General features: G+C 45.8%; 1 protein-coding gene and 1 long non-coding RNA gene across 5 annotated transcripts in view; one reads left to right on the top strand and one right to left on the bottom strand.

Annotated features, from left to right (window-relative positions):
- Nucleotides 1-2,235: 2,235 nt before the first annotated feature.
- Tsc22d3 (TSC22 domain family member 3) overlaps nucleotides 2,236-22,535 on the bottom strand; it is a 61,249-nt gene continuing 40,949 nt past the window's right edge. For 2 of the 4 annotated variants that reach the window (XM_023702708.1, XM_004642623.2), the window contains exons 3-4: nucleotides 4,846-4,897; nucleotides 2,236-3,752 (exon numbers count right to left, since the gene is read on the bottom strand). In XM_023702708.1, the coding sequence (XP_023558476.1) occupies nucleotides 3,522-3,752; nucleotides 4,846-4,897 (283 nt within the window). In that variant the 3' untranslated portion in view covers nucleotides 2,236-3,521. Of the gene's footprint in view, nucleotides 3,753-4,845; nucleotides 4,898-5,200; nucleotides 5,352-5,553; nucleotides 5,946-22,535 lie in introns of those variants that run through there. The other 2 variants (XM_004642624.2, XM_004642625.2) reach the window with 2 other exon arrangements.
- On the top strand, nucleotides 7,055-15,459 carry LOC111812996. The gene is made up of 3 exons (XR_002818355.1): nucleotides 7,055-7,295; nucleotides 10,256-10,372; nucleotides 15,024-15,459. It is a non-coding gene; the product is annotated as an uncharacterized LOC111812996 (long non-coding RNA).

The raw sequence follows: 22,535 nt of genomic DNA, 5'->3' as shown, positions 1-22,535 counted from the left end.
GGCTAAATCTAGCTAACACATGCATCACTGTTCTAATTTTCAAACCCACATCTATGCTTTTGTGGCAAATACAAGCAATTCTTTAAAAAGCACCAATGAATTTGTTTACTGTTTATCCTTATGTTTGCCTCTCTCAGTAAAGACTAAAGATAAAGAATTCAACTACCATGGAGTTGGAGGTGGACTGAAAATTATTTTGAACATTGAAAAGAGGAACCACATCCTCGTGGAATCAATGGGGTAACACTACCCCTCTGGCCTCCAGTTTTCTTGTCTGTCGCCAGGAGGCAGAGCATAACTGCCCTTTTTATTTATATAAGAGTAGGAAAGAGTGCTCTTGGATGTAATCCTTGTTGCTGTGCTGAGAGGGCAGCTGCAAAGATGGTGCAGGGTGACGGGGCCCGCCCAGGCAGAGGTGACTACACTTGCAGGTGTTCTTGTTCAGGTGCAGCAGGACCAGCTACATTCAGAATCCCAAAATCCATGAAAGTTCAGGAACAAAATGTTTTTCTACCTTTTTCTACCCTAGTTAGTTTTCTGTGGAACAACAACAGTAAAGAACTCCTATACGTGAATAACAAACATCTAAAGTTCCTCTTATCTACTCTGGTAACCGCCCTGCGGCCTCAGAAGTGGCAGTGTTTGTCTCTGTTTAGTGGGCGTTACCTAGGCAACAAAGTTGTTCACTTTTTACCACTGTGTGACCCAGGGACAAAGTTTTTCAACCTTTTCTTGTAGAGAAAGAGCCTGATGACCACCAGAGAAGTTTGGGGTGTAGCTGGGCTACTTTCTGGCTTTCTTTTTTCATCTGCTCTTTCTTGTTCAGCTGGAAATTGGCTGTGGAAGTCTACAGATGCATAGACTAGTTAAAAGTTCTCTCAGTTTGTATTCAAAGGGGAAAAGTTTGTGAGTAAGTGGGGGTCAGGAAAGCATGGATATGTGGGAATGGCTGCCTGTGGGCTTCCAGTGCAAGAGACCAAAGTTTGTGTCTGTACCAGCTTCTGTGAAATCTACAGCATGACCAAATTTACAGGTGTAAACAATGAACTTGTCAGCAAGCAGAGGTTTGTAACCTTATGAAGGGTTCTAGTAAATGGAAAAGAACAGATCAACATGTATGAAATTGATGACATCTGGGCAGTGATTGGTGCAAAGGAAGGGACCAAGACATAATAATCTTGGTAACATTGAGGTTTGTGGCTCAGGAAAGTCAAAGAGTTCTGTTCTATTTCAAGTGACAAAAGGATAGTTATATATGCTGTAGGAAGAGACAGGGAATTACTTTGATAGGGGTGACTGTCTTCCTTGGGGTCATAGTAGGTTTAAGGCTGTACTTGGGGGCCAGGATGAGTTCAGGTTAGGGTCTGGTACAGGAAACATTACATACACAAGAGTAGCCAATCAAAGAAATAACAGAAAATGGTAGAGAAATGCAGCCAAGAAAGGGTGGTGAAAGATAACAAACCCCCAAAAAGAGGTGGAGGGAAGCTAGAGTCAGAAGCTTTGGAATTGGCCCTGCCCACACGGCTGGGGATGGTGGTAGAATGAAGTCCCAACAGTGACAGTGGAAAAGCAGAAATTGAAGGCATATTTCTTTAGGTAGGGTGGAGGAGGCAGAGAAGAGGGGGATGGTTTTATCACCTTATACATTTTCCATCTTTTCTTACCTAGGCCCTTTCTCACCTTGATAAGCTTTCTTTCCAAGATTAGGGATCACAACAAATTGGTATTAAGGAGAATGCATTATGTTACATTTCCAGAAGGGCCACTTGTGCTTCATTGATTCTGTTCATCTTGTTCCTTCACGTATATAGCTTGCCCTTTATGTGGGGGGTTCTTTTAGGGAAATCCTTAGGTATCCTCCTAAACCATCCCCTCAAGCTGAGGGTGGGTGTTAGTCACCTTGCTACTCATTAGGAAGCTCTCATATGAAAATGAGAGCAGAACAGAGAGAGAGAGAAGGCTGAAGGTAGGAGTTCAACACACATTAACAGCTGTGTGACACCGGGCATGTCACTCACCTGGCTGAATCTCAGCTTCTTTACCTGGACAATGAGGGTAAAGAGCATGTCCTGCATATAGGGATTTTGTGGGTGACACACAACCCAGGATGTAGTATAGTTCTCACACTTAGATATGCTCAACAAATATTTCTTAGGTGAAAAAAAAGTTTTTTCCCACCGGGTATGGGATCTTTCCTGCCCAGGCAATTGATACTCAGTCAGATGTCATGTGTATTTTTAGAAAAAAAGCAAAGTTTTATTGAAATTTCAAGCTACATTTGAAAAATCACAATTCAAATCCTGGAGAGATACATCAGGATAAGGTGTCAGAGAGTGGAAAGTATTCACTGTCACAGAACCCCCCGAGACAAGCTCCTAGGGTATATTCCCCAGACTCCGTGGGATCACAGCCATGCCCTCATCTAACCCTCATCCACAGTAGGATGCTATCCTTCTAGTCACCTGAAAGTTTTCCACAAATATTTTTTTAAAAAAAAAACTTCTCAAACAGAAATGTGAAGTCCAATCTGATCTTCTCTCAACCCCATTCTATGTAGTCAGCACCAGTGAATGGTGGGTTTGGCATTCAAAAGAGGACTTCACCTATCTACAGTGACAGATGGGGAAAGGGCTACAGCAGCAAGGCATCTGTGGCCACATTCTGAGGCTGGCTCCCCTCTTTCTTTGTTTACTCTTGAGTCTTAACCTAAAGGATGAACTGGATCAAGCTGGTAAATGAACACAGTCAAAGAATTAGCTTTAAGATGTAAGGGACCAGTCAGTACTCCCAAAGCTAGTTAGGCCCTTCAACACATAGGTGTATGTGTATATGTATACATTGCTACACTAAGATATAGCTCTAGCCCTATGGGTATATATATGCATTTATGGCTATATAGTAAAACTATGCCAATGCTAACCAAACAGAACTTTGTAAGCAGTCATCCCAAAGCTGTAATCCCACACTGGGCTGTGCACAAAGCCATGCATTATACCATATTAACCAACAGAAGGCTGACTTGGCTCAATCTCTCTCATCGGTGGCCCCTGCTTTGGTGAGGCAGGGGAGAAGAGAGGCTACCTCTGCTTAAAAGACAAGTGGCTTCTTCATATGAACGGTCTTTGAAAGGTGAAGCTTGTTGAAGATGTCCATGGAAATGAAAACAGACCCCTTCTATTTTTCTGGAGCAAACTGGTGTAACATCTCAAACTACCTTTCTCCATTGCCAGTTGCAGATAAGTTGCCCAGGTCCTAAGAATCTCTAGGACATCGTGGCATTACAGGTGCACTGGTGAGGCCCTATGCAACTCAGCCTCCAGAGACCTGGCTGCTCATTGTCAGGGGTCTGTCACTGGAGTGGACCCAGGTGGACCATGTCCTCAGGACATCTCTTGGTACCAGCTATACTAGGTGTAAAGTTCTCCACGTGAGATGATGCTTGGGGAGCCAAAAACAAACTGGAAAGAACTAGGTAGAACAAGTTTAGTGGCTCTGCCCACCCTGAAGGACAGAGCCACTTACACCGCAGAACCATCAGGGGCCTCAGGTGCTTGTGGGGATTCAGGAGCTGGCTCTTCAGGGCTCAGCCTGGACTGGAACTTCTCCAGCTGCTCTGGGCTTGCCAAGGTCTTCAGGAGGGTGTTCTCACGTTCCAGCTGGGAGTTCTTCTCCACCAGCTCACGGATTTGCTCCTTCAGGATCTCTACTTCCTCTCTCACAGCATACATCAGATGATTCTTCACCAGATCCTGCCACGTAAGAGATGACATGAAAGCCATTCTAGCCATCATTGTCTCTCTAGCACCTGTTATCAGGTGCCCATGTTGGCCTTCACGTCACTGCCCTGTAGCCTTTTCTCAGCACACTGGCCCTGCAGCCCAATTTCTTGTGCAATATTCTCTCAAGCACTTAAACTCCCACTGCAGGATTTAGGCCATGCCAAAGTTGGGAGGCGGGTTTTGATCTAGATAAGCCCCCTGCTTCAAGTTTCTAGTGACTTTCAAGTGTGGCTGTTTAGGCATCTTTGGGGTGACACTTCTTGCAGGCTGGTCTTGCTACTGGCCCAAATCAGCGGTGGAAAGGGGATACCTGCAGTGTACTCCACACTGTTGGTCTGATTTACAAATCTTTACCAAGAAATTATAATCAGTATTTTGGAGTCCTGATCCAGCATAATAAATCACAACTGTCCTGCAGACTGTTTAGACAGGACATAGGATACCTGCTTTGGGGAAAGGTGTAGAGATTACTACATTCTCCCTGAATCTGATCATTTTCCTTGGGACAGACAACTGTGTCATTAGGCTCCAGAGCACAATTAAGGGCTTTTAACTAGAGGAAGCCCCAGGCTTTTGCTGCCATTTCAGCAGCTTAGTGGAGTCTGACCTCTGCCTGGTATGGAGCAAGGTAAGAGTGGGGTGTTTTGCTTTCTGTTTTCTCCCAACTCCTGACCCCAGCCCAGGCTCTGCAGAGGCACTGCAGTGGAGTTGCATCCAATGAGCTCTGGCCCCTGCCAACTGTGGGATACAGACAAATCACTCTCAGCTCCCTGCATTGCACAGGCCCGGGAGGGAGCCAGAGGGTGCTCCAAAGTCCTGGGATGGAGGAGTGGGGAAGGAAAGCTCGATGAAGCCCCACAGAAACAGAGCTGGAAGTGCCCTACCAGCTGTTACTGTAAGCCTACCTAAGATCTTCAGGGAGGATGGGAACCAGGCACAGGGCTTCCCTGGGCTTTTGGCTAACAGTTTTTGTGCCCACCCTCTCAGTCAGTCCTGCCCTGAGTTACATAAGCAGCGCAGTAGTTAAGCGTGGAGATGGGAATGATGTGGGGATGCCACTCACCATGGCCTGTTCAATCTTGTTGTCAATGGCTACCACGCTGGCTCCTGAGGCACTGTAAAGACAAAAAGAGGGACCCGTTACCCATCTGGTTCCATTCTGAGAACTTGGCAGCTGTAACCAAAGTCCTCCATCTCCCCAAACTCTTCCTTTCTCTGGCCTCTCTGGTTCCTACAGGAAGCTACATTTCCCCACCAGGATAGTGCACCCAAGCTCAGGCCGACCTGAGCAGTGAGCAAGTTCTGGGGCGCACGGGCCAGCGTGGCCAGCATGGCCAGCCCCGGTAACACACAAACAATGGGGGCACAAGGCCCGGGAAGACCCCCGCCGCCGGCCCAGAAGATCTGGGCAAACCTACCGGGCTCTGAACCTAGCTACCAATTCTTTTTCGGCTCGGAAGCTTCCGGCCTTCTCTGCAGTGGTGCACCGCCAGCCCTGAGCCCAGCCGGCCCGCTGCCCCTCTGCCTTTGGCTGCCTCTGCAGCTGCAGCAGCTGCTTCTCAAGGCACAGAGGCCACAAGGACGCTCCGACGGCGGATCCCGGCGCCGCGGTGACCCCCCTTCTGCGTCCCCTCCCCCGCCCCTTCCCAGGATGCTGCACCACGGGGAGCAGGGACCGGCGGCGCACGACTCGCTGGGAGATCCGGCTCAGAGCCCAGCCCCCGCCGACAGCCAGACTAAGCCCAGCTCAGGAGCTGAGGCCAGTGGTTACCTGTTATCCAGCTTAACGGAAACCACATCCCCTCCAAGCAAGGAAGAGAAGAAGGAGATGGAGAAATTGTGCAGCTGATAGACCGCCACCTCCATGGGAGTCTGATACATTTCGGTGTTCATGGTTCAGGCTGCAGGGGATCTCTAGCCAGACTTCGGGCTGGGCTGGGCTGGGCTGACTGGGCTGCCGCCGGCTGCTGGCGCTGCACCGGGCTGGGCTCTGCGCGCTGGAGTCTGGCCCCGGGACTGGGAGGGGTGAAGGCTGCCAAGCGGACCCAAAGCCAAGCAAGGGCTCCGGCTGGAGTTGAAGGGAAGTGACTCGAGGGGTGTCAGTGTGTCACAAACTCCAAGACTGCTAGTCCAACCCAGACTCTGAGATATTTTGGCTCCTGCTTCTTTATATAGGAGGAGCCTGCTGCGTCACATGGCGTCAGGGGCCATGCAAATGAGTCCTGTACTGGGCTTTGCGGCCCAGTTAAACCACATCCCCTCCCTAAACCGTGGGCTGGGACTGTAAACAGTTCAGCACTTTCTTGTGCCAACTGGCATCTCCAAAGAAGACTCTGGAGATTGGTAAAAACCAAACGAGGAGATCGCTAGAGCAATACAAGAAATGCTTACCACCTGTTTGAAAGCACTCAGTAGAGGGCGGTACTGCTTTAAAATGCGCTCCTTCAGGTGTCAGCCCTCTTAACATGGATGGCTTTGCAATGCTTTCATGTGTCACACTCCCTGGACACCCACCCCACCGCTAAGAGCCTCATCATCTGCAGACTGTCCTCTATCTCTCCCCTGCACACATACTTTGTCACCTGCATGTTCACTTTCAGCAATGCATCTGTCCCCTCAGCCAAATGGCCCACCAGCTTGCCCCAAGCCCTAAAACTTTTCCAATCACTGCTTCCTTGGAATGTGTGGGTGTGGGAGCATCTGTCTGTGTACTGACAGATTGGTGACATGCACATATACATACTAAGTGTGCATTAATCCGTGCATACATGTGTATGCAGGAGACAAAGTCGAGAAACTTGGGTAGGTGGATGAAATGGGGAGGCAGCTAGGTGGGTGAGAGGAGATGGAAGGGGACAGGGTGTAAGAGTGGGCACTGAAGTGACCACAGATGCCAGTATCATTCTGTGGTTTCCACACACTACTCTGCAAGGAAAGTACGTTCAACATTAACTAGTATCTCATGCCTCTATTTTTTTATGAAAGTCTATTAATTTCATATAAGCAGCAGATGACAAGAAAACAACAAAGCAGGGCTATATATAAAGGACTTCAAGAAAGCATCTGCCTTATGATGGGTCCAGTCATACACATAGCACTAGAGGATATTTCACGAAAAAAGCAGATCCCAAGCTACAAGGAAAATGAGGTGACTGTTGTCTAATAAGTTATATTTTTCATTTTTTTCAGCTTTCAAGCTTAAAAAATAAGGCAAGAGGCTTGAAATGCTTTCTTCTTCTCCTTCCTATATCAGGCCTCCTGGTGGACAAAAGTGGAATTTCAGTCAGAAGGAGCAACCTGACATGGAAAGGGACAGGTGATGCAACTGCCAGTGTTATTTACAGCAACCCAGGACCTTAAGAACATTGGGTTCCACCACATACACACAACGGTAGTTTGGATGAAGTAAGTCCAGTACCCATGAATCAGTGCTCCACAGGCTGTGGTCCAAAGAAGTATCCTAATGCAATCATATTATTGGAAAAGTACTGGGACCTCTTATCAGCTAAGAAGGTAATTATTATTTGCTTCAGGATTATTTCTCTTAACCAGGTACCTGGCACTGACACCTTGGCCAAGGACCCAGCCAAGCCCAGTCTGAAGGCCTTGATTTCCTCCTGGCTTCTAGGGCACTCATGTGACTAAACAGTTCAGTTTAGGCTATGCTGTGGTGCTCCTGTGATGGGATTCACTTGGGGAAAACACACAGGCAATGGCTATTACATTTTTAAGGGACTGACTAGAAGAACTATCCAAGTAAATCTGCATGAACATACTTACTGCTTCTACAGGTGAGAGATAATGCCAATCTTAGGATATTGTTAGCTTGAGGTTCTCGGAACCTGGTGTTTGCACCAAGTTGTGTGGAGAGAACAAAGTATTATTTATGGGTCATCAAGAATGTTATCTGGGAAAACTCCCTGAAATCAGGGAGTTTCAGTGTTACTGAAATTTACTGATATACTAATCAACCCTCTGTGCCACCTAACAGGTTCTTGAAACAGTCTCTAACTTGATCTTTTAGTAGCTTACTGTTTTTCCTAAACTAATCTTACCTACTCTAAGTGTCCAAGGGAGATGATGAGAAGAAGGGGGAGGAGAGAAGTAAACTAGATTGGTAGAGACAAGACATTGCCAGGAATATAGGGCACAGGACAGAAGTGAAACAGTTCTTCTGATGGGGACTCTCTTAGATGTACACAGAAGTAAAAAAGTACAGTTTGGGGAGGGAAGGCGAAAAGGGTTAAGTTTGCTAGCAAAGCTACATTTGAATTGTTCAGTAATTATGCTCCAATTAAAAAACAAGCTGAGTTTGAGACTCACTGACCATAATTGCTACCATTAATGGAGCATTATCTATGGGCAGACACTGTGCTCGCTGCACCACAAACTGCAGTGTAGACACCATCACCACCATTTTACAGATGAAGAAACCAAGGGCCTGAGAGTCTCCCTTGGAGTAGGCTTGGTGAATGAGTGAAGTGCCAGATGAATGAGTTAAGGCAGCCAGACAACAAGTTGGAAGTGTCTGAGAGCAGCAAAAAGGTAGAAAGGGTTAGGGGTGGGTAGAGCATCCTAAGATACCAGTAGCACTATTTGAGAGGTCCAGAGGCCAACTTTTTCAGATCTGTAAGCATAGCTCTTGTGACACTTGAAGACCTGACAAATATCCAAGCTGTCTCAATGAGCCTGAGAAGAGGGATGAGTTCACTTACATCAGTTCAAAAGGCAGTGGAGCAGTTTTTGAAGAAGGCTACCTCTGTCTAAGAAACTCGAAATGTTAATACAATGGAATGGCTTTTAGAATGGAATATGTAGTCCTGTGTATACAGTATTCCACATGAGGTGTGTAGATTTGGAATAGCAGGAATGTCCAGTCAAACCTTGAGTACCTTGAGTTCCTTGGGACCCCACTTCCTAGCTCCCTTAATTAATTTTCTTTTCCTCCCTGCTCTTGCTGTGCTCAGCTTTCAGGAGAGTAAAGTCAACAACAAGAAAACAAGCTCATATCAGGAATTTAGTTTTAAAATCCAACTTCCAAAAACTGTCAAAGGTTCAGTATTACTCAGGTCAATCTCATATCTCCTGTATACCTCTAGTTCTGCTGTGTGAGAAATGATTAGCTTGAATCCTTATGATTATCAATTATCAAAGAATGATTAGATTCCAGAATGTGCTAAAGGAAGACAATGGAATTTAGTGTCTCTGTGCAAGTGTTTTCTAACACCAAGGACAAGGGAGACAGGACAAAGGATGGCAGGGAGGGGGAAGAGGAGGAGAAACCCAAAGGGTTTTCTGCTTAACTCTTAATACACTGGAAAATTCTTTTGCCCAGAATAGCAATGCCGAGCCTTGCCATGTGTGTGGAAGTTTGTGCTGTACATGACATATATTCTCTGATCTACTATTCCTGAGTAATGTGTTTATCCTTGAGACTCTCAGCATCCTTTTGTCCTGTGGAGACAGGACCACACAAGAAGCAGGAGCCTAGGAATTCCACAACCTAGAAATTCCAATGTTCATAAATGTTGCCAGATTCTCCTTCTTATATCCCACAAATTACAATGCAGGGTAGACCCCAAACCAATTCAGCAACACCTAACTGATGAGACAGGCCGTTTCCTAAGCCTCAGTTCTGTCCACTGGAGTTTGCCACAAAACAATCATAGCTCACCCTGCTTTTCTCTGGGAGAACCTTTTAGTGGAGGGTGGCATCATAAGGACAGAGCTGACTCTTCCCATCTCAGCAGGCCTTGGATGCCAACTTATGTTCTCTGAAGTGGAAGAGTGTCTCAACATTCTCATTTGTCTGTTTCACTTAAAAAGCCAGACTCTCTAGGACTAAAGCCCTTCCTACTTGGGGTTCCCATGGGACAGTAGATCAGTGGCTAGGCAAAGTCTGGGCAACAGAAGCCTCAGGCAAGACCTCAGTATGTCAATAAGGGCTGTGGAATAGGCTCACGTGGGTATGGTAGGTTGAGAGAGGCATGGAGGGAACATCTCACTTCTCTTTTTGTTGCTCTTCAAGCACTGTACACCACACAGCCAGGAGGAAATTATTTATGGGCAAGTCTTTCTTATTTTCTATGGGGAATGTTCCACCCAAGGATTCGGACATGTTGCCAGCAAAACACAGGGTCCTATGTCAGAAACAGAAAAGGACACAATGCAAGAGATGTTAGAGAAGCCACAAAGCAAATGCTGGGTTAGGAGTTGGAAGTGGAAACACAAAAAGGTTACTGAATGCTATGGTGTTAGTACAGTGTTAATGAGAAGGGTTTAAAACTCCCCCTTCCCCCCTGCTCCTGCACCTCAGTCCCCTTCTACATGAGGTTCTGTCTAGTTCTAATTACTTACTTGTCCCTTTTTCTGAAGAGGCTGGGAGAATAAGGCTGAAATGCCATAGTTTAATCTGTCCTTGCTTCTCTCTTCGTTCTTCCCCTCTGGTTCCACTCCAATGTGGGAAACACTAGGACAGGAAGGCCACTACCACTTACACAGTTTGGCTTGATGGAAAATCCCCGAAGTCCAGGAGGGAAGCAAGAAGAAAAGACGGTGACAGAGAAAGTGCCTTGTTCTCTGTGGATCATGTGAATGGTCCTGCATGGCTAGGGCTCAGAGCCCTGACTTTGGGGACAGGAAAATAGGGAGGAGGATGGAGATGCAGATGTAAAAGCAGCAGCAATAGAGGCATGGAGGGGAGCTGAAGGAGAATCCTGGAAGAGAGATGGACACTCTCTTGGAAAAGCAGCTCTAACAAACAGTTTTGGGCACACCCTGGCACTAGATGATGGCAAGAACACTGAATTGTGTCTTTCAGCTCCCTCCTGGACAGGGTCCCGTGTGAGCTTCACAATCTCTGAGTGACACTAGGGACAATAGGCAAAACCAAACCCCATTTCAATAAGGCATTCTATTCCACCCATTCTCATTGAAAGAAGTCACAAATGGCTCCTGTCCAGTCACTCCAACTCCTGAACTCTGATGGCTAACTATGGAGAGGTGTTGTCCCGGTATCTCAGCAGGACTGGAGTTACTGGCAGCTTATTTAGGAATGTAGTTTAAGCTCAGTGAATCTTAAATTTCATGAACCTTATGTCAATATTTATGCCCGTCTCTTATGCTTATGCCTTGCAGTTGGGAAAATTTATCTCCATAATTTTTCCAAGCCTTCTCATTTTCCACCCTCTCCATTATCTGTCTACAAATATGAAACAAATATTGTGTCAAAAGAAGTTTGTAAAATCAACCTTGGTAAATGGAATGACAGTCCTTCCTCCTCTCCACACTCACTGCCATTAAAATTTAATTCAATTCAAATCATTTTGATTCAAAGATGACCAAGTGCTTATTTAAGGCTGAAAGCACATTTCAGGCAAACGGGTAATACAAGTCAAAAACGGTCCTTCCTTCCAGTGTATCCTGGGTCTATGACAAATTCTTAAGTTTTCTCCACTGGTTAGACCTTAATGAATGATTTGCTTCAGCAAAAAGCCTAGCGTCTAGGGGTACACAAGAGTAGCTTGAAGTTAGGGAGGTCCACACCACTACATGCCTGGGCATTACTTCACTCCACAGGATGAGCTATTTTTCTTCTCTTCACCCTGCTCTTTGGCAAGTGCCCACCTGAATGGGGGTAACACAACAGCTATGAAGCCTGAGGTTTCTGTGTAATATTTAGGGCTCCTCTGCCACTATGGCTGACAATGCCAAAAGGGTTCAGGGGTAAAGGCGCGGGTACTGTATTTGCTTTCTGAATTGCTAGTTCCTTCCTTCAGAGAAGGAGTTCTCTTTTCTCTGCCAACCTCTTGGCCTTCCTCTTTTGACCAGCTCTTGGGCTCAACTTTGTTCCATCTCTGTTAGCAGCAGATACCAAGGTTCTCTGCTCTCATCTACAGATCAGCAAGCACCATTGGGTAGGCAAGTAGCCCCCCTCATCATGTCTTATCCTCTCGAAATCCTGGTACACTGCAGCCTTCTAGGGACCAGGAGAGAAAGCAGTGAGAACATGGCTGCTTTCCACCTTTTTTATCTGCACTAGTCCTCTACCAGCCTATCTGGTAAGGACTAAGGAGACAGTGTTAAAGCCTCTCCCCAAACTCTCTCCTATGTGGAGCCATCCCAAGAGCCAAAATTCCAAGTAATCTTCTATGACAGTTGCTAGTGTTACTCTGAGTGGCATGCATGTGAAGGACTTGTCACTACTGGCAAGCTGGGAAGATAAGAACCCAGAAGGACCTCTCAGAGATGTACAGCTGGCAGACAAAGAGCCTGTGAATAGGGCACAGGCTCTGAGGTAGAGCACCTGGCTCCACTGCACACCCAGCTATAGAATTGATGACCTTTGAAGTGGCACAGGTTCCTAAGAAACAAAAGCATGGCTAATAATGCTGGCCTTTTCAGGGGCTCTGCCTTGTTGGTCATGATGGGCAAGCATTCTATGCCTCTAAGGCCCTCACACTGTGTTCCTGAGATGTCACTTACCTCACAGCAGAGCTATTCACCATGGGCTCACTTGATATGGCTCCTTGATCCTTTATTGTGGGTCTCTGTCACTTGTAAAGAGGGGCTCTGCAGATTGCAAAGGGGCTCTGCAGTGACCCCACCCCACCCCCTGTTTTCTGGGTGGAAAGAACACAGCCCAGCTAGATTGGGGGGGGGTCAACAGTGGGAGGCAGGTCTCACTACTCCCACAATAGAAAGGAGAAACAGGGTGAGCACCCCTGGGCAAGGCTCCTCAACCATGGGAACAGTGCCAGGAATCTCAAAACTCTGCTTGGGGGGGGTGCAGGTTAAAGAAGGCCTCCTGCCTGGTTTGAGAACTACTGACAAGGAATGCACACACCTTATCAGGAAAAAAAGAGAAGCACAAAGCACCCACACATTGATGCAAACGCCTCCTCAGACTTTTTCACATAGTCTGATTCTCAGAATTAGGCAGAGAAGGCCACTGTGTGTGTGTGTGTGTGTGTGTGTGTGTGTGTGTGTGTGTGTAGCTATCTCTCTGATGTCAGTTTCTCCATGACACCAAATGGATAGTAAGACTGCAAGACATGGAATGATGGAAATGTAGGACACTGTAGTTTAAACCGGTGTCAAACACTGTGGCCTAAAGGTGAAAGCCAAGAAAGGGTGCCTCTGAAGAGTCCCTGGAGAGCCATAGGCACTGAAATCTACTTTGTATGATGCATTCTGATACAGTTACTTCAGCATATTCCAGACTCACTGTCCACTCTGACATCTCTTTCTCTGTTGCTCCTAGAAGCTTGATCAGACCATGAATGAGAGTTACTATTACAGGGATAACCCTGAACCTATTCTGACTTCTTTTTAAATCCTTGGCAATTTTTTTCTCTTTGTTGTGAGAAACAGATTCTAAGACACTTCACAGCAGTCAGTGGGAACTCTGCCTGGGCAGCTGGGGACACAGGGGTGGGCATCACAATGGGGAAGAAAGAAGAACTCAGGTCAGAGAAGAGGAGGGGGCTGATTTTTCTCAAATAGCATGATTTGGTCAATGGATCAGCACAATCTCCCTTTTATAGAATCCAGCTTTTCTATAGCCCTGTGGTTGTCATCATCTAGTCAAATGTGGGTCAGTTGCCGGGGTGTCTCATTGCCCCCAGGAGCCTGGTAGGACTGACAACAAAGACTTGCCAGGATCTCTGCAAACGTGCTCATCCTGATCTTGATCTAGGCCTGTAGTTCACCCATCCGTACCATTTTCACTCCGTTGCACATTTAGGGGGCCCTCCTTGGCAATGAGGCTGTATCTACTGCTCAATGACTCCCCTCTCCCAAGGAGAAAGAGTAGGAAGAATTCACTATTCTCTGTGGTATACATCCGGCACATGTTTGGGTATTTTACTTTATTTTTATGTTTAATTTATACTGTCTGCTAGGATTGGGGCTTAGAAATAAACAAAGGCTCTATTTCCCCCAAGACCTGGAATTCATGGTTGCCTGCCAGCAACAGCAACACATTTAACCTCTTCTCTTGCTCCTTTAGACACTCAGTATTGGGTGTGGGGCTGGAAGAAAAAGATATTTTGGGTCAAAAGCCTGGAAATTCATAGTGCCACCCTAAGATATCATTCCCTAGCCCTTCCTGGCAACAGAAATGGTAAGCACTGAAGTCACCTTATCAAGTACAGACTTCTTTTCAAGGCTACAGTGAGACTGTATGGATAAGGCACAAAAATAGAAAATTCTAAGTATTGGCATTCATTTTTCAAAAATCAACCGATAGAAGTCTTTGTGCTACTAAGCACAAAGACCTGCCTGGGTCTTTGTGGACAAAGTCTTGTGGCACAAGTGGCTTTAAAGATCTGTGAGCAGTACAGCATGGTGGGCTTGACCATGAAAAGCTTATCACTAGAGCTCATACACATTAAATAAAATAAGAGGAGCACTAACCCCTGTCTTGGGATAGAACTCTAGCAGCAAACTAAGGAATCCTGGTCAACAGTTCTGACATCCTGTTATTTGCTAAAACTAATAGTACTGTGGAGTTTGTTGACAGAGTTGCAGAAGAGCTAAAGTAAATATGGAAACTGAGGAACAGCCAAATATAGACAGTTACTAGCTCAGCAATTGAGAAGAGAGTTTCACAGATACTCTTTGACATCCTGGGAAACCTAGTCTTGTATACACTTGGAGGATAACTCAGAAGGCATCTGTCATGTCACTAGGTGATTTTTCTTGACTCAAGAACAGGCACTTGGACTCAGCAGTGATAGCAAGAGTTGAGAGAGACTCTTCTCTCCCAAAACATGTACACTATACAAGGCACACATTTTTATGTGTACCCTAAGGCCTGGAAACCTAGATATTGCCACTTTATTTTTTATTTTTATTTTTTGGTACCAGGGATTGAACTAAGGACCTTGCACTTGCCAGACAGGCACATATGCCACTAAGCTATCTCCCAGGCCTGATAATGCCACTTTATATTGACTGATTCATTCATTCATTCATTCATTCATTCATTCATTCATTCATTCATTCATTTTGCAGATTTAACTCAGTACCTTGACACTGAGCTATATGCCCAATTCCTTTTGTATTTCTTAGGACAGGGTTTTGCTCAGTTGCCTACGTTGGGCTAAAGCTTGAAATGCTCCTGCCTCAGCCTCCCAAAGTGCTGGGATTACAAAAGAAAGTCATCACACCTAGCTTTTATTTTTTTAACAGGTTAAATCTTACCTTGGTGATATTACATATATTTGCCTTATTTTGTAGACCTTATGGACATCTTGAAGCAGCATGTCTCAGTTTTTTGGAAAGTGAAAAGGGGACATGTGAACATGACCTACTCTATGACATGTAAGGGACCTGGCCTACAAGCACTGCAGGCAAAATGACTCTTCAGATGTGCAGCCCTTTCAATGCTGTTTCAGAGTCTAGCATTTCTAAACTTTTGCCCGGTTCCCATGGTTTCAACAAGATATCCATACTGCTTATGGGGAGAGGATGGTCTGAGGAATTGATCTTATTGTTTCAAGAGCTACTGTTTAGGCAAGTTCATGTATTAGCTTTTTGTTAGCACTTGAATATGGGAACAATCATTTAGAGAAATCATGCAGTCAAAACATGAAAGATCTGTGAAAATCAAACATACAGTACTTGGGAAACCCAAACACTGTTTAATTGAGTAAGTGGCCACTAACGACCTGAAAGCATGGCCTGATCTCGTAAATAAAATGGATAATTCACTCTGGTGTGTGCTGCTGGTTCCCTGCTGATGCTGGTGCTTTGGTCAGCTTCCATGTGTAGCTAAAGGGGCTGGGTCAGTTGAGCATAGGTCTCCCATAGGGAGCACTAAAGGGTGATAAAACCCAGGAGCAGGGCAGCCAAGTCTCAGCTGGCAATATCACAGAGGGATTTAGGGCTAGTCAGCCTGATTCTCTTAGTTACACTCATATACAATAAATGCAATGATTGGGAAGCAGATGGACATAAAAGCCCAGATATATCCTGACATCTGCCAAGGTAACCCTTGGATTTGAGAGATTGAGCTATCATATCAAAATAAAGTAATTTTCAGAATGTGAACCATTTAGTTTTTCTCAGGAAAGGAATATGATGACATTGTCAGCTTGGTCCACAGAGTGGGGGCTTCTGGGAGAAGCAACCCAGGCTGGTTAAGTATACATTGATGGAGTCCTGCCTGTGGGAGGGGGATCAAAGTGATTACTGGCTACCTGGGGGTCTTTTTTTTTTTTTTTCAGAACCGGGGATTGAACTTAGGCCCTTGCATTGGACAGGCAAGCGCTTATTCTACTGAGCTATCTCCCTGGCCCCCTACCTGTTGGTCTTGAGCTTTCAGCAGACATACAAATATGCCCAAATATTCAAGACTCTCTGTCAAGTGGGCATTTCTAAGAGTAGTAGTGTTTATGGTGCTTGAGCATAGTTGGGAGATAACCCAGAAAGTGTCTTGGACATCACCAGGTGATTTTTCTCTAATAACAGGCTCCAACAATGATGGGTGTGGCCCACGGAGCTGATACTGATCCCTCAGACAAGTAGCATAAGGAGAACTGAGAGGACTCCCTTATATAAACACAAATGGAGGCATTCTCTGAGAAACTCTAGCACACATTCCAACTGAACTTGGTAAGACAAGAGCAAAGGAAGAAAATTATGTCAGGAGGCCTGTCCTTTCTCCACCTTGGTCAGTAGGGAGCTATGCTGCTACATCCTTATGCCTGAAATAGGAATCATGCTCTTTCTATCATAAAACATACACACCACAAAGGCAGTTGCTTTGTCCTTCTTGGTAAATAAGAGCAAGTTATTTATGAAGATGCTTTAGACATGATGGGGACATTTACCTTCAGTATTCCCTGTCTGGGAGACCCCATTTGCTTGCTCCCCAGAACTCTCCTTCTCAAGCTCTATTGGCTCTTTTATAAGTGGCATAGCTGAGACGCTGACCCTGAGGAAGAGTCTGTGTTTTGAGTGGGGTTGATGGATTCTCCTTCCCTGAGGTAAATTTTTTCATCAAAAGCCTCATTAGCTCAAAGGAATGAATCTAGTGACAGAAATTCGACAGCTCACTGGGGGTGCTTTCTTTGAGCATTTTCTGCCACTCTCTATTAACAGAGACCTTTTCTGCCTGTGTACCAGATGGCCCTGGCAACAGATACAGTACTCACACTAGAGCTGGCGAAGATAGCCCTTGCCCTGCCACCCTTCTTGCCCATGTAAATTCTGAGAAAAACCTCAGCTCTGGGGCTGCGTCTTGTTTGACCTGGTGATGGCCAGCTGCCTGATACCAGGCAGAACCTGGTCAATGAGGGAGGCAGGGCAGTAGGACTGCATGTCCCCCACTCTGTTGCCCAGTTGTGAAGTGCTGACAGCTGGGAGAGGACCTGAAACCAGTTAGCCTAGGGCTCCCAGCCAGCAGTGTATTTTCATCTTGTTTTGACTGGGACCATCCTCCCCTGTGTAAACATATCCACTGTGTGGGGGTGCAGAACAGCTTAAAATAGGTGGGTGGAATTCATCCCACCAGTGAATCATCAGGCAGGGACTGCCCTGCAGGTGGGCCTTGCATTAAGCAAAATTGACACAGGAAAACCTCTTCTTAATGACAGGGAGGGATGGGATGAATAACTGTGAGGTCTTGCCCTGCCACTGAGAGAACTCAAAGCTTAATTTGATCTAAATAATAACAGCAGCAGCTCCTTGTGTACTGATTGCTTAGAGAGCACTGTGTTAAGAACAATACATACATTAGCTTTTGGAATCCTGTCCATGGCCTTAGGGGTTGGGTATAACATTATCAGTAGGCCCATTGTATGGATGAGGAAATTGAGGATCAGGAATGTTAAATGACTTGAGTTTGCTGGCCTGTCTCTAACTAGCTGTTGTACTTTGTTTTGAGGAGAGATTCAGGCACAGCTGCATTCTAGGCAGAGAAATTTTACCATTGTCCTTTTCCTTGAACCTGTTCATCACAGCTGCAGGGGGTCTTCATTAGGGTCAAGGTGGGGAAGCCCTTAAGCAGTGGCTACCTGCTTTCCACTACTTAAAGGAATTCCAAGGTCATGTTCTGTAGCAACTATAGTTAGGGTTGGCTCTATGTATAGGGATAAACACCATGCTCTTACACTTGTGCTATATTTTTCCTAGAACATAGTAGAGAGGACACTGGAATAGCAGGTAGGAAACCTGAATTCTGATCTGGTTTTGCCTCTGGCTACCAGAACCACCTTGAAATAATCATTCTTGGGCCCAACTCCCTCTAACTGTAATATGAGAGAATTGGAATTGCAAATTTATGTTTGTTTAGGTGCATCTTTGGTGAATGATATTCCTATTTAGACTGACAGCACCATGAAGCCAGGAGATATATTCCAACTACCTATAACAGTGTTTGACACACCATACAAACTCAACAAACGCAATAATTGAATGAAAGCATAGGGAATGTGACTTCTATGGATGATGGCAAGTCTACAATCTGTACTGGAATCTTCTCAGATGCAGCTCTTTACAACTATATCTCTGAGGCAAGAGGAGGTGGCCAAGGACTAGATGAAACCTTCAGCTCCTTGCCTCAGAAGAGGAATGTGTCTGCACCATGGGAAATAGGAACAGCCTGCACTGGGGAGGGGCAGATCTGAGTCCAAAGGCAGCAAGCAAGAGCTTCCATGAGGCATAGGAGGTTTGTGAGATGCTACCAGTAGATTATGGGGTGGGAGTTGGCCTGGCAAGGGCTGGCTATAGAAGGCAGGGTCAGTAAGAAGGAGGAGACAGGGGAATAACATCTACAGAGATTTTTTTTTAATTTTTATATATTTATTTGAGAGAGAGAGAGAGAGAGAGAGATAGTGTGGGGTGTGTGTGTGGCCAGCTCAGCCCACCAGGGGGCGGGGCTGGCTGGCATGTGGTGCTGGGGGATTGAACCGCGGTCCCTGATGCTTTGCTAAGCTTGTTCTAAGTAGGTGCTTTAGACCACTGAGCCATCTCTCCAGCCCCATACAGAGTTTTCTATAAAATGAGAAGCTGAGATAACAGAGACCTGATGAGTGCCTGGGCTGAGATAGGAAAGGTGCCGATTTGCATGGTAACTCAAGGTCAGCAGCTGGAATGGGGCCCAGAACTCTCAAGCCTCTGTTCATCCCCCTGGGACTAGCCTCTGGCTCTGGGCCAGCTCCCTAAATAGCGCACCATCCTCCTCCACAATTCCAGCTTCTTAGGCCAACCTGCTTCCTTCTCCAGCCACACTGCAGCTGGTCTCCCCCCTCCCCAAAGGCTACATGCAGGTCCTCCCTCAACCTCCCTGCAAAGACTCAGCTGGTGCATTCATCCATTAGAAGGTGGGTGCATTCACCACTGGAAGATTTGCCTCCTTCCTGGAGTTGCCTGCATTCACACTGACATAATTCCTCCCCTCTTTAAGTAAAAATATAAGAGACAAGACTGTCACAGCTGTATTCCTCCCTCTGACCTACTCATTGCCAGGCTTTCACCTAAGATTACTCCCAAACAGGACTCTGAGGTGCAGAGAAGGTCTCCCTTGTCCTTCCTACTTTCTTTCAGTGGTACACATTCACATTCTTTTTTTTTTTTTTTTTTTTTTTTTTTTTTTTTTTGCAACTGGGGATTGAACTCAGGCCCTTGTGCTTGCCAGGGAAGCGCTTATTCTACTGAGCTATCTCCCCGGCCACATTCACATTCTAACAGGAGTCACATTTTCAAAAAAAACCAAAATCTCTAAGAGTAAAATTTCAGGTATCAGCAAGCAAGGAGAGAGACTGATTTATGGGACAGGAGTCCTTTCTAACATTCTAGAAATTACACTGTAAAAAGAGTTATCTACTTTGAAAAGTGATTAGGGCAGTAAAGGCCAAAGTTCTGTTCCCACCTTGACCTTAACATAGTCTGTGTGACTTTGGGCAAGTTACTTAATCTCTCTGTGTCTCAGTTTCTTCATTTGTCAAATGGCAACAATTATCCCTGTCCTACCCACTTCAGAAGGGTATTAGAAAAATTAGAGACTCTGTGTGGGGGGTGGGGTGGGGAGAGAAAAAATTTTTTTCAAACAGAGTCTCAATATATTGCCTAGATTGTCCTGGAATGTGTAATCCTCCTGTCTCAATCTCCAAAATGCTGGTATTATAGGATGCACCAACATGCCTGGCAAAGAGATTTCTTAAATAGTAAGGCACTGAACAAGGGGAGATTATGTCTCCCCTTGCCCTGCTGTACTGGAATGATTCATTCAGGATCCATGGTCATGTTTTTATAAAACATGCTCATGTGCTCTAGGCCAGCCCCCGTTCTCCTCTTCTAACTTCTGTCTTTCCTCTGGGGCTTGGCTTTAATCCCATTTGGTCTCCTGTGCATCTCTACCCTACTTCAAGTAGATCTTCCCTATCTTCTTCCCCATCATTACCCATCCTGTCCATCTCAGACCTTGCCTCACCTTGCAAGGGCCTCTACTTCTTAGGCTTCTGTTCCCAGCCCTGACCTCAGGTTTTCTCCATCAAAGTATTAAAGAGGAAGGGGCTCTGGAGGATAGTGACTGGACATGACAATTGGCTACAGAAGCTAAGCACAATGCACAACATTCAGCACATACTATTGGGGAGAAACACACTATTGTTTTGTTACATGTACTGGGGGAGGTATTTGGTGTGGTCTGCTTAGGGGGCCCTGAAATCTTACCAGGTAGACAACTGCTTACCCCACCTTGAGCTAAGTTCAGCAGGCCTTGCCTGTTCTTCTCAACCCACCTCTCAACTTGGAGAATGTTCCAGATCATTTCATTTCTAGGACCTACAAACTGCAGTGTGATTTCTATTCTCCCTGGCTTAATGCCACCAAGTTTCTCTGGTGTCCCCACCTTTCCCCCAGGGATGAGAGGTTGGGGAACAGTTTGGAGCACCTTTTGAATTTCCCAGCACAAGCAATCCACTCTCTGCAGGGCCACACCCAAGAGACTTCTCTGAAAAAATCTGGGCTTCCACTCCAGAATTAAGGGCTCCTAGGCTCCTGGGCAATAGCACTGTGCTTGTCTGGAATGTCTTCTAGTGTGGAGAATACTGAAGAGAGACTCTTCAAACTGTGAAGGCAAAGCCCTTGTTTTCATCTAAATATTCTCAGTAGGATGTGGCTGCATTTCAACCTTCCTCTCCCCAAAAGAGGAAATTAGAAGCAAAAGGTGACCTTGATTGGCCTTGCCAGGGAATTGGTGACAGGGTGGCAATGCATGGCCTCATTTTGTTGGCCCTTGCCACCTGTCTTCCTCCTTCTGCCTGCTGCTAGGGCCCCATGTTGGCAGGCAGGTTGGGAGGAGGTGGGACTCCCTGGAGAGGCCATCTGGGAAATCTGGTCTTGTAGTGGGGCTAAGAAAGGTGGGTTCAGCTGCTGAACCTGTGGAGGAGCAGTGCTCTGAAGGTAAGGAGGGAAGAGTGAAGTTGGAGGTTGGTAAGAAAGATGGCAAACTTTCACATCTATTACCAGTAATGGCAACGATGATAATAATAAATAGCTACTGTCTATTGAAATTTATTATGTACAGGCAGTCTGCCAAGTACTTTTCATGCATTACTTCATTTATTCTTCAGGACAACTGTATGTAAAAAAAATGTATAGACAACAGATTAGGAGGCAACAACTTAGGGCAGTTGTGACAACCCAGGTCACACTGTTGCAATTTGAGTATCTAGACTCATGCTTTCTCTCTTACTCAATCTCACTGCCTCTGGCCCAAGCACTGGGCTCTGCCACCAAAGTGCCCATCAGATAGTAGCCAGCATGGTTAGGTCGCCCAAGGCTTTTGGAGCTCAGTTAGTTCGAGCTGGTTTTGCTGCACTCATTTTTTTCTCCTAAGAGGGCAACATTCTAATTAGGGATTTAAGAGCATTCAGAGGATGGGGCAAGGGACACACAAGATCTAGATCAGGAGACAGAACAACTTTTTTCTAGCGTGGTCATGAAATTGTCATGTGGCCCTATGGCAGGTTAAAGCCACACCTGCACAGACTCTGTCTCTGGGCAAAGATTAGTAACATATACATCCACGAGTATCAGACAGTAATAATCTCTTGACCATATTGTCCCCAGTGGAAGAAAATTGGTGAATCTGAGTGTTACAGCTCTCAGCTTGGGGTCAGTGTTTGTTGAGTCTGCCATAGTACTCATCACCTTCAACATCTGATTCTGGGACCCATTTGAGACTTCAGCACAAAGTGGTGGCTTCTTACCAGCATCATCCAACCAGGCTTTCTCTCTGAGCATGCATGTGTTTCTTTGCAACTACTCCTTTGAGATGACCTTGGATTTTACTTCTCCTTCCTCTCCATCCCCCCTCATTATTGTGATTTTTCTTTCTTTCTTTTTTTGTTGCATTTTTTTCCCTTAGGACAGGGTCTACAAGGTCTACAGGATCTACAGGGTCTTACTGCATAGATCAGACTATAATGATCCTCCTGTTTACAGCCTCCCAAGTGCTGGGGTTACAATTACAGGTGCATGCCACCGTGGCCAGTCTTAATCACTGTCTCAGTGCCCCCCAGGGGCGGGGCTGGCACCACAGGCCCAGGGATCGGACTCCCAGCCCATGTCTACATAAGCAAGCGTTTTAATCCACTGAGCTATTTGGCTGACCCTACTGCCATTTTTCTTTACTCCAGTCATAAATGTCTGAGCCACACTGGCTGGCTTCTTCCTTGAACATACAATTCTCTCCTTTGGCTCACTTGACATCTTCAGGCTTTTTTAAAAAATTGTGTTTTG

The sequence above is a fragment of the Octodon degus genome, unplaced genomic scaffold (genome assembly GCF_000260255.1).
Source record: "Octodon degus isolate 3935 unplaced genomic scaffold, OctDeg1.0 scaffold00157, whole genome shotgun sequence".
NCBI lineage: Eukaryota > Metazoa > Chordata > Mammalia > Rodentia > Octodontidae > Octodon > Octodon degus.
Note: the sequence above shows the minus strand (reverse complement) of the source record. Positions and strands in the feature narration are given on the sequence as shown.